At 43.5% G+C, this 14,726-nt stretch overlaps 1 protein-coding gene and 1 long non-coding RNA gene across 3 annotated transcripts in view; one reads left to right on the forward strand and one right to left on the reverse strand.

Moving 5' to 3' along the window:
* Positions 1-14,456, forward strand: part of LOC144670113 (uncharacterized) — a 31,156-nt gene extending 16,700 nt beyond the window's left edge. For both annotated transcript variants that reach the window (XR_013573823.1, XR_013573822.1), the window contains 2 exons: positions 1,418-1,469; positions 14,384-14,456. This is a non-coding gene — a long non-coding RNA (uncharacterized LOC144670113). The remainder of the gene's footprint in view (positions 1-1,417; positions 1,470-14,383) is intronic.
* The window catches only part of slc12a1 (solute carrier family 12 member 1), a 109,453-nt gene that overhangs the window by 40,049 nt on the left and 54,678 nt on the right, over positions 1-14,726 (reverse strand). Inside the window, exons 10-14 of the mRNA XM_078532545.1 lie at positions 9,773-9,896; positions 7,321-7,422; positions 6,919-7,074; positions 4,397-4,496; positions 2,196-2,307 (exon numbers count right to left, since the gene is read on the reverse strand). Of these exons, the coding sequence (XP_078388671.1) occupies positions 2,196-2,307; positions 4,397-4,496; positions 6,919-7,074; positions 7,321-7,422; positions 9,773-9,896 (594 nt within the window). The remainder of the gene's footprint in view (positions 1-2,195; positions 2,308-4,396; positions 4,497-6,918; positions 7,075-7,320; positions 7,423-9,772; positions 9,897-14,726) is intronic.

The raw sequence follows: 14,726 nt of genomic DNA on the forward strand, positions 1-14,726 counted from the left end.
CGCTGAAGGTAAGCCATGCAGGTGCAGCAGGTGGTAAAGGCGGCAAATGTTTTGTTGGCCTTCATAGCGAGAGGGTTCGAGTACAGAAGCAGGGATGTCTTGCTGCAATTGTACAGGGCTTTGGTGAGACCATACCTGGAATAGTGTGTGCAGTTTTGGTCTCCTTATATGAGGAAGGATGTTCTTGCTATAGAGGGAGTGCAGCAAAGGTTTACCAGACTGCTTCTTGGGATGGCGGGACTGACATATGAGGAGAGGTTGAGTCGGTTAGGATTATATTCGCTGGAGTTCAGTAGAATGATGGGGGGGGATCTCATAGAAACCTATAAAACTCTAACAGGAACAGACAGGGTAGATGCAGGAAGGATGTTCCCAATGGTGGGGGAGTCCAGAAGCAGGGTCACAGTCTGAGGATATGGGGTAGACCATTTAGGACTGAGATGAGAAGAAATTTCTTCACCCAGAGAGTGGTGAGCCTGTGGAATTCGCTACCATACTATGTAGTTGAGACCAAAACATTGTATGCTTTCAAGAAGGAGTTAGGTATAGCTCTTGGGGCGAAAGGGATCAAAGGATATGGGGAGAAAGCAGGAGCAGGCTATTGAGTTGGATGATCAGCCATGATCATAATGAATGGCGGAGCAGGCTCGAAGGGCCAAATGGCCTACTCCTGCTCCTAGTTTCTATGTTCTATTACATAAAGTATGTGTAATGAGGTCAAGTTCAAATGGAATGAAAAAGCATAAGTGGGGCCATCATGCTTATTTTGTGTAGCTGAAACAGGCGCAACGTGTACATGTTCTTTCTGTCTGCAAAGAACAGGGCCCTGTGTATTAATATATGTAGCTTCCAGTGCCTGTAAATATGCCACACCGCAAGCCTGATTGTCATCGTAATTCTTAGCACACCGACAGTTATTTAGTAAATGCTGCCCAATCGTGGAATCACATCCAATGTTGGACATGGTTTTGAGTTTTGCAAGCACAGGCTGGTTGGGTATGGTCTGTACCTTGCCCGTTGTGAACAGTGGAAGGGCCATGCTGTTTGATACGATGCGCCGATCTTTGAGACGTATGGCCTACATAACTAACATCACATTGGCACTGAAACGCATACACATTACTCATTTGTGCGATAGGCAGAATGTCTTTTTGGCTTGTCATCAGCATCATGTTAATGGTGAATACCACTCGTGTTGCTACCATAGTAGCAGCATGAAACAGCTAGCTTCACCTGTTGCTCAAATTTTTAAAGATACCTTGCTCTTCCAGAGTAATTCTGAGGTAGTAGACTGGGCACTTTACAGGGCTAAAAGTGATGGCCTTGAGCCCATTCATGAGTTTGGTATTGCTATTTTCTTGTGAATTATCCTGATGGGTGCAAGATGAAAAGCTTCAATAAAAAATCTCTTTTTCAGCAATATTCAGGCTTGGAGTTACGAAATCTAGGAATCCATGGATCAATACAGTGTGAGTATCAATACAGTGTGAGTATCAATGTTAACTCTTCCTCTTAAATTGAGAGAATGATTCTCACCATAAAAAGATACCTATAGGAACTCTCCCCACCCCAAACCCATCGGAATATTGTTAAGAGGTTACATAAGTATCCTGGACTCTCAACAAGTAGCATACTGGGAGTTGAAGGAAAACTTTCATGGCATATTCTCTCAGACATTCCACTTTTGGAAATGACCTAGACTGTCTCCTGTCTATTTATATGGCTACATCTGAGCCTTGCTGAGGGAGTCCATCTAGTTCTGTATTATTGTCAGATATCAACTGACCCTTTACAATCTCCAATACACATCTGAAAGTTATTTGGACAAAAATCTGCATTTAAATGATTTGGGGTCGGGTATAAAATTTGAACAAACGAAGCAAACACTTCTGTCCAAACCTCTCTAATGGAGACACCCCCTCATGATGTGGAAGCACTGGTGACCAGTGGCACTATTAAGACAGCTGTAGCCACAGTTCCGTGAGATTTATACCATAATATGGTGTAATTATCCTATGAGTATGTAGGAGGTTGGAAAAAAAAACACTGAAGCATGATGGTTTACAAGAGAAACATATATCCATAATTCCTAAAAAAAAATCATATTTGCTGCCAATATGATCTATGACCATTTGGCATTGCAGAAGTTAAAAAGTCATCAAAGTTGCACCACAGAAATTTGTCATAGTAATTACCATAAATACTTGACTACAGATGCAGAGACTAAAATTCTTGGTGAAAGAAAGTGTTAAATCCAACAAGGCTGGCCTGGACAAAGGTGACCCTGTCAATACGATACACTGTGGCCTGGGGGGAGAAAAAGAAACAATAAGATATTTTTTGGGGGGAAAAAAATCATGAAATCAAACATAGGACTACTTAATGTTTCCATTTGGAAAAAAGTAGAATACATTAGCTGCATTACGTGATATATTATTCTCTCAATTGTAATTCTAACAGTTGTGACTAACCTATCTTGAGAATAGTTAATGGCCCAGCTTTTGCTGTTGGGATGAAGGGACAGTGTTCAATAGTGGCTTCAAAGAAAACTGCCCACAAAGATTTAACACGTTCTATGATATAAATTTTCCCCTATTACAATGTCAATTTTATTCTGGCACCATTTATAGGGGATCTCGAACATCCAGGAATACAAGTCATCTAGTAAGTTGAGCAACCGATCAGGATGAATTTTCATACATTAAACCAGGAAGTGAGTAGCACCAATTAGCATGAACTTTTAGTCCTTTTTAACTATAGGGAGCAAAATAAAGGTCGGGATTGAGATAGAAGCTGAATTATCAAACAGAAATTAATTTTTAAAATTTTTGACATGTTAAAAATCTATGGAATCATCATCATGGAATAAAGGGAATGACACTTCGGGCTTCTAAGATTAACTTTTCATGAACAGAGCGGTTGTTCATCAATAATTAACAGTGTACTAGGTCCTAAAAATTCAGTTACACCTCATTCAACAAGGTTCAACATTTTCAATGGTTTCTATAGCAAGAATAATGTTGAAAAGTTGATGGATATGTCAAATCACTGATTCCAGTGTATCAGATCACAATTAAGGGTAACCAGGAACCCTTCCTTTCTTTACTAAGATCCTCTTCTGAACCAGCAACATTCAAACATTCCAGCAATGTTTGGATATTTAAGACATCAGATGATGCAGTATTGGTTCGATTGTAGGGTGCTCTCACGCCTCAAATGCTACGTTACTCAAGAGGCAAAGCAACAGCTGACTTTAATACTGAAGCTGTCCAACAATTTGACTTATTTATCAATAAATAAAAATGGACTTTGCAAGCCCTCCTGCTTTTCAGAAGTTGCAGGTTCACATTTTCATGCTGATAATTATACTGTATTTCCCTACATTTAGAAAGGCAAATATGCTACTTTAAATGCTTTTTTTAATCTATGCAGTAGGTCAAGTTTTAGCAAATGTTCAATGCTAAATTACTTATGACACTTCTGTGTTCTCCTTGGCTCCCAAATCAATTTTGTTCAGCACAACTTCATTCTTTCAGATTGCAAGACTATTTGTTTCATCTAATAGCACCTACAAACCAGAGGCTCTCAAGCACCAAATAGTTCCAGAAACACATTGAATCAATTGCCTCATTAAGTTCTGATAGAAGATCCATTTTAGAATGGTCAGCTTGTCTGTTTCACCACAGATGCTACTGTTGAGTGTTTCTATCAAGATTTTGTAACCTCAGTCAGTCCTTACCCTTATTGCTTTCCTTTTTTCCCCTTGAACCAAATACTTATGCAACTTCCCCCCCACCAAGTGACTTATTTGACAATCAAATAGCATTATTTGCAAGCTGTAATTTATCCAATACCTGCAGTCACAGTCATGTCCCTGGGAAACTGCTCAGGTAATGTTTTTCAACATTTAAGCATTATTTTGTTAATTAGATTTCTTTAACTAGGAAAGGACAGCTTATTCAACAGCTAATCCCTTCAAGTTCTTACGCTGATTTTTCAAATTTGTTCTAAGGCAATAACAGTTCCAGGTCACTAACAAAATTCATTAAATTACAAAAAAAAAATCTATTAAGTTTATCAAAGTTACTGATGCTGAAAAACTGACAAGGAAAATACTTCCCAAGTTTGTTCAATAAAAGTTGCAGAGTATTAACCATGATTTTTCTTAGCCTTTAAGCTTCCTTATTGGATGTGCCAGAAGACACTGACCAGTAAAATAGGAAACACTATGCTTAATAAATTCAAAATGCAGCAGAGTTTTCCCAAATTCCTGTCATAATCATTCAGCTATCTCTCTGGGAGCTTTACTAGTCTCTAGCTGAAGTTACAAAGGAAATAGGAAGCAGCTCCACAGAATTGAGGGCCTGACTTATAAGAGTCACTGTTCCTATCATACCTGAAATTCTTAATATGATCGTTCACCCCAGTCAGTGATAGGGCATCTTGAAGGGCAGTTACATAAGACATGGCCTGCGCTGAAGAACCCCAATTCACCTCTTTAAAAAAAAAAGTATTTTAAGAGTCAGTATCAAAAGTTGAAGCAAAATCATTTAATGATTTATCACACGGAAATTGGTCTTTAATCTGTGGTTAAACACCGTGGCCCTGAACTTCCACATAATGAGCTGCACCACATTTGTGCCAAGATGAATTATGCCTACCAACAATCTAGAGCTGTTTTGTGGATCAAACTTATGTAGATAGCTCATTCCCATATCCATTGGAGAATTCATTGGCATAAATTCCTTATAAAATAAGAAAAACGCACTGGAGTGTAACCTTTAAAAGGCCAGTTCAGAATAAAGATGCTACAGTAGTCTGGGGAAAAGCAGGTAAGGACCCCCAAAGTACTTGGCTCATTCGGGTCAGTCAAAAAAATTGACTAGATGGGCAGGATTTAATGCCCTCCCCGAGACGAGATGGGGGGCATTTAATCGGGTGGGATATTGGTTGATTAGGAACCCTTCCCATCCTGCTGCCTGAGGCTCTCAAAAGCCCACAAGTGCCTCAAGCCACCACTGCTGGTATTCAACCAGCAGTGGGTAGGGAAGTCACCATGCAGGAAGCCCAGAAAAGCAAACCTATTGTGTTTGCTTGTGGACTTTTGGGGGATCCCTCGGACTTGGGGCCTGATCAAAAAACCCAGCATTGGGAAAGTGGGTTGTTGTTCTCCCTGCAGCCCCTATCCCTCTGTGATGGTCTCAGGGGAATGCATTGCCAACAGCAGCCATCATTTCCACTGGTGCTGCCAAGCAATGCACAGCTGCTGGCCTCTGATTGGTCAGCAGCTCTTGGGTTTTGTGATTTCCACCCCCAGGTCCTAGATTCCAGAGAGGACCTGTTGCTATCTACTTAAGTGCCTGACTGACACTTAATACAGTGAGCCTTCCCAAAGGGAGGCAACACGGGGCTCTGTCGGCTCATCTCTCTGCTGTCTTGCTGTGATGCAAATGTCGATGAATTTTCTAGCTCTCCTATAAATTGCAGTCACCAAACTTCATCCTAGTTGATATTAGAGATTTCCCATGACCATCTGAATTACTCTAGGTCATTGAAGTTGTAGTGTTGGTCACCTTTATTGCCATCGACAGTGGTAAATCAGATACAGCATGGCTGCAAGTTCTCATGCAATAAGTAGCATTACTCCTATTTTTCTTTTTTGAAGTGCAATCAAATACACATCTGTTCACTAAGGCTCTCACAGGACCAGTGGTGCTTATATATTCATTGGGAGAGATTAAAATCTGTTGGATTCTCCTTAAATCCTGCGTAACTTTTCTTCTCCATCTTCCACTCCACCTCCATTATAATAGCATAAAATAGTATGACCATAAAGAAAGGCAATTCTTCACCTGAGAAACCCTTACCAGAGAGTAGGTTCAAAATTCTCTTGTGGATTTAGACTCAAAAATAAGGCCAAGGCTGTGTTGTCAAAATGCCAAAAATAATTACATTCCTAAAAGTAATTCACGACTGTAGCAATCACCATTCAAACCCTCCACACTTTACAGGCACAGAAACTTCTTACTTTCACCCATTTTAGTTGATCCTGGTAAATTTGCACTTTAAGCACTCATTCTAACTTATCCCTTATGTATTTTAAGCATACCATAAACTAGGAGGCCTATTTTGTTGCCCAAAACAAATAGATACCCATATTTTTCACAAAGGAAAGAAAGGCTGATAACGTAGGTGAAATTCAGGACTTGATATTTTCTCAGAAGTTTTTAAATTTTCTGCGAGCCACAAGGCGGGGGTAATAATTTTGATTCTGAAAAAAAACAGGTATTTAAACTTTTGTACCCAATTCACCTCTGTTAAAAAGTATTTTGCTCATGGGTTTTTCTTTTGGTTTGTTAATCAATAGTATGAAATATTAAATTAATTTAAGAATTACTTTATTCCCAACTGCATTAATATCTTCCATTTAAAGCTGTCCAGAAAGCACCAGAGGGAGCTGGTAGAGTTCCAGTAAACTACTTTCTGACAGAGTTATCTGCAATCTGGAGCAAGGCAGACCTCAGAGCTGTCTGAAGAACCCTAAGAAATATTGGCCAAATATTCTTCTGCTGTTCCTGGGGCTGTGCATGGCCGCACTCAGAAATACGGCTGCATTAGCTCCTTCGTGATTAAACCCCAGAGGGATTCTCCCATGGACAGTGCATACTGGACACGGTGGTCTAATGCATCCATTGCTTTCACTGGGCAAGTGGCAAGAAGGCAGAGGCAAAGTATTTCCCAATATCACATCACTGGAATGAACCTGCTCACCATTTCCAGCTCTGCTCATCCCAGATTTTCTGGAAAATCAAAGTGAAGCCAGAAAACATAGGCTTAATAAATATTTTAGCATGTTTGTAAAGGTATTTCAATTCATCATTTTGTGCATATTCACTAAAGATAACTAAAAATTCCCACCTGGTTTGTTGTAAATCACATAAATATTAAGGAATAATACTATTGCAACTGTGATTACAGCTGCCCACCAGTTGATAACAAACATGACAGCACAGCACAACACAGTTCCAAGCAGCGACACCCACATGTTGTAAAATCTAAATGCAGGACGCCACCCTGATAAAACAAAATAGCATTATGTCAATAAGGGATTCACATCCTGTTCATTTTAAACCACAAAAAAGATCTTAAAAACTGGGAATGTAAAAAGATGTCAATTTATGCTGAACTGTAAAATTAATAATTCATGAAGAATACTGTAGCATCATTTTAGCATTCAAATGCTGTAAAGTAATCACTGACGAGAGGACTTGAGTGTTTGTAAATTTCTATGCAGGTACAATCCATCATTAAAATACTAACCTGGAGTTTTTGAATACGAAGCATGAAAACATGAAAAATTGATAAGTGCATATGAGGCCAAGAAGAAGTTTGAGATAACAGGAGCAATAGTATTCAGTTCAGCTAAAAAAAGAGGAAAATTGTCAATGTTTACATTTTAATTGTTTTTACTATAATTTTCAAGTTTCTTACCAAGAACGTAACATTTATTTATAGAAATGTAATCTTAAAAGCCAAACATTTTTCTTCACCTTAGTCCTTCACTTCATCTCCAAATCTCACCTATACTGTGATTTTTGGAAACAATGTAACTGTGTCCAGTATGTACCATTTTGAAAGCTGAACCGTCAAGTTAACATGCAAATCAGGAGAATGTTTTCAAATTTTGATAAGCAGAATAGAGATAGTCACCTCTTTACATCTCAGTTGCAGTATACTTAAGTAAAACCAAGAGTGATGTATTCACAGTTTCACTTAATACATTGGATTTGATCATTCTAAAGTATTTCTATAATAAAACCTTTCACATCTCTTTTATTCTATGCATATGTTCTTATATGCACCATGCAGCCTAAAATTTTCTGCAGTGAGGTACACAAACACACGAATTATCTATATATGGAATGAGAAAAAAAAAAACATCCACCAAGTCTGCTCCTTCACAGGTTCAATCCACCTCACCATAAAGTCTATGAAAACTATTTAATCTCCTGAGGTAAAGCTGTGCATAAATGGCCACAAAAATTAATCAAAACTCAGTATTAATCTATCCCACATTTTGACTATTTAATTGTAGCTAGGTTCTTTCCAGATATTTTCTTAAACACAGAAGCATAGCAATTACCTTGTCCTGTACAATGATTGAATGTTATAAGCTGACAGACAATCACATTCCCTATCAGAGATATTTATCCAGTTTAATTTTATAGGAGTTAACCAAAATTACATTAATAGACTTTTTGCTGGGGGACTTGTTCCAGTATTCTGTAGGGTCGGTAAGTTCAATGGTGGGGAGGGGAGGAGAGGAGTATGCCTTCTCTGGGGTAAGGAACACTCCTCGAATCTTATGTTGTGTTCCATTTTAGGATTTCATTTATATTAGCCATAGCTTTCATCTTTTCAAAAGTATTGCATATATTGTCAGTCTTTTTTTCAAACTAATTTAACATCGTGCATTCACTGCTGCTCTCCTTTGAGCTTACTCCAACACATCAGTGCCATTTTGAAAATACTGTGCACACTGTTTGATCACTAGTTATCTCTACTAGGTTACAGAAACTTGTTTTCACATAAGTGTAGGCAGAAAAAGATATTCATGTCAATGCACCATCACTAACAGTACATACAATTCGTTCATACTGAGAAGTTCATTGCGATCGAATTGTTTCTAAGAGTTGCTTGCATGGTTAGCTCTTGCCTGAAACTGGTTTCCCACCGACTTTAGTAAAACATGCTTCTTGCTTTCCCATCAGTACCTAGAGGTGTCTGTGATTGACTGTTTGAACTTTCAAAATTGTCCCTAGATGTTATGTAAACAGGGCTGTTGCTGGAACAGAGCTCATGCTAGCACACTCATCTATGCCCAAAGACCTCTACATCAAGGTGCCCTCTCAGGATGTATGCTCATCTGGGATTTTAAGAGTCCTTTGCCAAAGTTGCATATAAGCTGGATGGGAAGAAAATTGGTTTTGAGGAGTTTTATTTAACTGTTTTCAAGAACACTGGGCAGAATCTTTATGAAGCTTCAAGATAGTAACACTGCCTCTTCAATTAGGTGGCCTGTCCAAGGAACTAGCTTGCCAAAATCGAACTGTCTCCACATACATACCCATTCAATTTGAAAACTGAAGTGGAGATATTTATAGGGGCAGTCACAGCTGTCATAGTGCTTTTTTTGGTTATCCCTCAGCTCCAAGAGTGTTCACATTTGTCTAACCATCATTGTAACTGCACCCAAACTGATGAGCTTATAGTTCTATCAGCACTAGACACTTGCTTTGTACCCTTGACCAGATATTGCTCAGACAGCTGACCAGCCACGCTTCTGGTGCTCAAATTGATTCTCAACCTGTTTAGTGCCAAAGCAGGATGACATTTGTAAGGGCCTTATTTTAACATTCCTGGAAGATCTTCTTCCATTCAGATGACTTTGAAGTCTTCAGATTCTGGTGTTTCCCACTTTGAGAGGGGTTAAAAAAATTCAGCAACCATATGCAGTGTCAATCTTTTTAAATCATTATACAAAATTATATTGAACAGCAATTCGAATGTTTGAATTTCTTCCATCACTAACATTTTTCCAGCATCACAGAATGGGTGCCAAACACTGAAACACATTTGACCCAGGGAGACAAGAGTTCCCAGAGCCGATGAGCAGTTTAAAGGTTAAAATATTTTATTGAACAGAGATATAAATGTCAACCAGTTTTTCCAAACATAAAACTTAAAAGGAATTTTTAAAACATCAACTTACCAATCAGAATGAATGCAACAGCAATAAAGAAGGTTAAAATGTAGCTTCTAATTGGCTCACTATTCTTTCCATATCCCTTGCCGAAGAAATACAGCCCCTTGTAAATATTATCCTTACAGAGAGCCTGTAGGAACAATAACTTCAGTTAGTTAATATCAAAAAAATATGCTGGAAATGTTCAACAGATGAACAGCATCTGGGGAAAGAGCAAAAAGGAATTATTGTTTCAGGTTAATGCACTTGATCTCTGTTTTTCATTCTGACAATTGCTTTTTGGAAAGCAGGCAAAAGGGGCTATTTTTGCTCCAATAGCAGGAAATGTTGGAAGTGCTCAGCATCTGTGCAGAGAGAAACAGAGGCCAGTGACCCTTCATCAGGACTAATGCAGATCATGAACCTGAAGCATCGATTCAGTTTCTCTCTCTACAGATGCTGCCTGGCCTGAGTATTCTCAGCATTTTCTTTTTATATTTCAGATTTCCAGCATCTGCAGTGCATTGTTCTCCTATTACAAATGCCCAGCATGGACCATGCAAGTGTTGTTAGTTTCAATTTAAAAATGAGAAATTTTATCACTCAACGGAAAATCTAATTTTTCTGTTAACAAAGTACACTTGTGTGGATAGAAATAGTACTTTTAAAAATTCTCAAACAGATCGTGGGCACCATTGCCTAGGCCAGCACTTATTGCCCATCCCTAATTGTCTCCGAGAAGATGGTGGTGAGCTGTCTTCTTGAACCGCTGCAGTCCATATGGTGCAGGTACACCCACAGTGCTGCATTATTGCAGGTGAATTGGTTGGTTCTAATTTATTGGAAGGTTTTGCCATTTTTAAACTTGGGAAGTGAAAGCAGGAGTCATGCACCAATCAAAATATGTCATTGTTAGTTCAAGGTACTCATTTAAACGTGGGATTGCTGCTTACATAGTTCAAGTCTTTTGGATGTTGCTGTTCAGATACAGCATAGTGCCAGGTTCAAAGAAGCAGAACGGGTTGCATAATATGAACGGCCAAATTACGTGTAATTGTCTAACAAAGCAATGGTTGTAAAGCATCCACCTGAGCTTTCAATGGGCTTTATAAATAGGAGGCAGAGTACAAAAGCCAGGAAGTTTTGCATAACCTATGTAAAACAGTTCGACCCCACTGTGACTATGGTTTCCAATTCTGGGTGCCTGGAGAACGTGAAGGCTTTGTAGAGGTCAGAAGAGATTTACTAAAATGGTCCAGGGATGAGGGATTACAGAGAAACTGGGGTTGTTCTCCTTAGAGCCATGAAGCCCCAGGGGATTTGATGGAGGTGTATGAAATTGAAGGGTTTAGATAGAATAAATAGGAACAGTTTCCAATGGCTGAAGGATCAATAATCAGATGGCCCAGGCTTAACTTCATTTAAGTTGATTGCAAAAGAACCAGAGGTGACATGAAGAAAAACTTTTACACAGAGAGCGCTTAGGATTTGGAATGCACTATCACCCTGATACTGTGGTGGATACAGATTCAAACTAGTGTTCAAAAGGAAATTGGATAAACACTTGGAGAAAAGAATTATAGGGAAAAAGCAGTGAGGGATGGGGGAGGGGAATGCAGTCGCAGTGACTGGATTCCTCCTAGAAAGAATTGGCACAGATACAATGGACTGAATGGCCTCCTTCTGTGCTGCGCTATTCTATTTCCAGCAAGGAGAATTAGCTTGCACAATACAATACATTTCATGTCTATGAAAAGGCTATGGGTCTCAAAGAGATTGGCAAACTCAGCCTCCAACAGACACATTCAATTTTCTTAAATGCATTTACACTAATCGATTCATTGGAATTCCTGGTAACTCATTCTACAAGTTGATTACTCCATCGGGGAAAAGATTTCAGCTGGGTCTGTTGTTACTCTTAATTTTCAATTTGCTCCTTTGGTATTCCAGCCCTTCATTATACTGAGCAATTTACATGTCAATCCATTCCATATGCTTCAAAACTTCAACTAGGTCACTAAAATAAAAACAGTCCAGTCTTCCAGGAGAAATCAAGCCAGCGAGAAAGCCAGGCGCAGAGGGGGAGAGGGGGAGAGAGCGAGAGCGCCAGGCGCAGAGAGGGAGAGGGGGAGAGAGAAGGGGAAGAGAGCGAGAGCGCCAGGTGCAGAGAGGGAGAGGGGGAAGAGAGTGAGGGCGCCAGGCGCAGAGAGGGAGAGGGGGAGTGAGCGAGAGCGCCAGGCGCAGAGAGGGAGAGGGGGAGTGAGCGAGAGCGCCAGGCACAGAGAGGGAGAGGGGGAGAGAGCGAGAGCGCTAGGCCCAGAGAGGGAGAGGGGAAGAGAGCGAGAGTGCCAGGCACAGAGAGGGAGAGGGAGAGGGGGAGAGAGCGAGAGCGCCAGGCCCAGAGAGGGAGAGGGGAAGAGAGCGAGAGCGCCAGGCGCAGAGAGGGAGAGGGGAAGAGAGTGAGAGTGCCAGGCCCAGAGAGGGAGAGGGGAAGAGAGTGAGAGTGCCAGGCCCAGAGAGGGAGAGGGGAAGAGAGTGAGAGCGCCAGGCACAGAGAGGGAGAGGGGGAGGGGGAGAGAGCGAGAGCGCCAGGCGCAGAGAGGGAGAGGGGGAGAGAGCGAGAGCGCCAGGCGCAGAGAGGGAGAGGGAGAGAGAGCGAGAGTGCCAGACACAGAGAGGGAGAGGGGGAGGGAGCGAGAGCGCCAGACACAGAGAGGGAGAGGGGGAGAGAGCGAGAGCGGCAGACGCAGAGAGGGAGAGGGAGAGAGAGCGAGAGCGGCAGACGCAGAGAGGGAGAGGGAGAGGGGGAGAGAGCGAGAGTGGCAGGCCCAGAGAGGGAGAGGGAGAGCGAGAGAGCGCCAGACACAGAGAGGGAGAGGGGGAGAGAGCGAGAGCGCCAGGCGCAGAGAGGGGGAGAGAGCGAGAGCGGCAGACGCAGAGAGGGAGAGGGGGAGAGAGCAAGAGCGCCAGGCGCAGAGAGGGAGAGGGAGAGGGGGAGAGAGCGAGAGCGGCAGGCCCAGAGAGGGAGAGGGAGAGGGAGAGGGGGAGAGAGCGAGAGAGCGCCAGACACAGAGAGGGAGAGGGGGAGAGAGCGAGAGCGCCAGGCGCAGAGAGGGGGAGAGAGCGAGAGCGCCAGACACAGAGAGGGAGAGAGCGAGAGAGCCAGACACAGAGAGGGAGAGAGAGCGAGAGCGCCAGACACAGAGAGGGAGAGGGAGAGGGAGAGGGAGAGGGGGAGAGAGCGAGAGAGCCAGACACAGAGAGGGAGAGGGGGAGAGAGCGAGAGCGGCAGGCGCAGAGAGGGAGAGGGAGAGGGGGAGAGAGCGAGGGCGGCAGGCGCAGAGAGGGAGAGGGAGAGAGGGAGTGAGCGAGAGCGCCAGGCGCAGAGAGGGAGAGGGGGAGAGAGCGAGAGCGCCAGACGCAGAGAGGGAGAGGGGGAGAGAGTGAGAGAGCCAGACACAGAGAGGGAGAGGGAGAGAGAGCGAGAGCGCCAGGCGCAGAGAGGGAGAGGGAGAGGGGGAGAGAGCGAGAGCGGCAGACGCAGAGAGGGAGAGGGGGAGAGAGCGAGGGCGGCAGGCGCAGAGAGGGAGAGGGGGGAGAGCGAGAGCGCCAGGCGCAGAGAGGGAGAGGGAGAGGGAGCGAGAGCGCCAGACACAGAGAGGGAGAGGGGGAGAGAGCGAGAGCGCCAGACATAGAGAGGGGGAGGGGGGCGAGAGCGAGAGAGCCAGACACAGAGAGGGGGAGGGGGGCGAGAGCGAGAGAGCCAGACACAGAGAGGGGGAGGGGGCGAGAGCGCCAGACACAGAGAGGGAGAGGGAGAGGGGGAGAGAGCGAGAGCGCCAGACACAGAGAGGGAGAGGGGGAGAGAGCGAGAGCGCCAGACACAGAGAGGGAGAGGGAGAGGGAGAGAGAGCAAGAGCGCCAGACACAGAGGGAGAGGGGGAGAGAGCGAGAGCGCCAGACGCAGAGAGGGAGAGGGGGAGGGAGAGAGAGCAAGAGCGCCAGACACAGAGAGGGAGAGAGAGCGAGAGCGCCAGACACAGAGAGGGAGAGGGAGAGGGAGAGGGGGAGAGAGCGAGAGCGCCAGACACAGAGAGGGAGAGGGGGAGAGAGCGAGAGCGCCAGACACGGAGAGGGAGAGGGAGAGGGAGAGGGGGAGAGAGCGAGAGCGCCAGACACAGAGAGGGAGAGAGCGAGAGCGCCAGACACGGAGAGGGAGAGGGGGAGAGAGCGAGAGCGCCAGACACAGAGAGGGAGAGGGAGAGAGAGCGGGTGCGCCAGACACAGAGAGGGAGAGGGAGAGAGAGCCAGACGCAGAGAGGGAGAGCGTGCGCGTGCCAGGCAGAGACAGAGACAGAGACACCCCAAGACTAAAGCTGCAAAAAGAGAAGACATCGTGCACTCCCCATCCAGTCATAATATGGAAAGTATAGCTACTTTAAGAGCTGCTGTGAACTGTGAGCTGAGATGGAGTCACACCTTGAGCTGTGCTGCTGCAGCGTGGGCTTTTAGCTTGCAGACCAGGCATTATGGTCAGCTAATGGCAAGCAAATGCAATAATGGCTGAAAGAACTGCACACCTAAATCAACACTGCGCTGAACCCTGCATTCTGAAACTGCCATTGTTTTCTTCACCAGGTCAGGCAGATCCAGGATCCAACCCTATGCCACTGATTTGAGGATTGTCCACTCCACGCCATATCAGGGATGCAGCTGAATGATCAGTCATCTATCTGACTGATGAAGCATCACATATACGTCAATTCCAAAATTGGAAAGATCATGCACTGCTATTGCCTGTGGAACTTATTTTTGCAACTAACACTGATATACCAAAGGTGACTAATATAGATGTAGGAAACAACATTCTAAAGTTCACAGATGATAGTGTTCATATACACAAATCCTTAAAAAGGTGGCACGGCAAGGGATTAGGTGATTTAAAAAAGCAAATGGATTACTTGGGTTTATAAATAAAGGA

Source organism: Cetorhinus maximus, chromosome 30 (genome assembly GCF_964194155.1).
Source record: "Cetorhinus maximus chromosome 30, sCetMax3.hap1.1, whole genome shotgun sequence".
Classification (NCBI taxonomy): domain Eukaryota; kingdom Metazoa; phylum Chordata; class Chondrichthyes; order Lamniformes; family Cetorhinidae; genus Cetorhinus; species Cetorhinus maximus.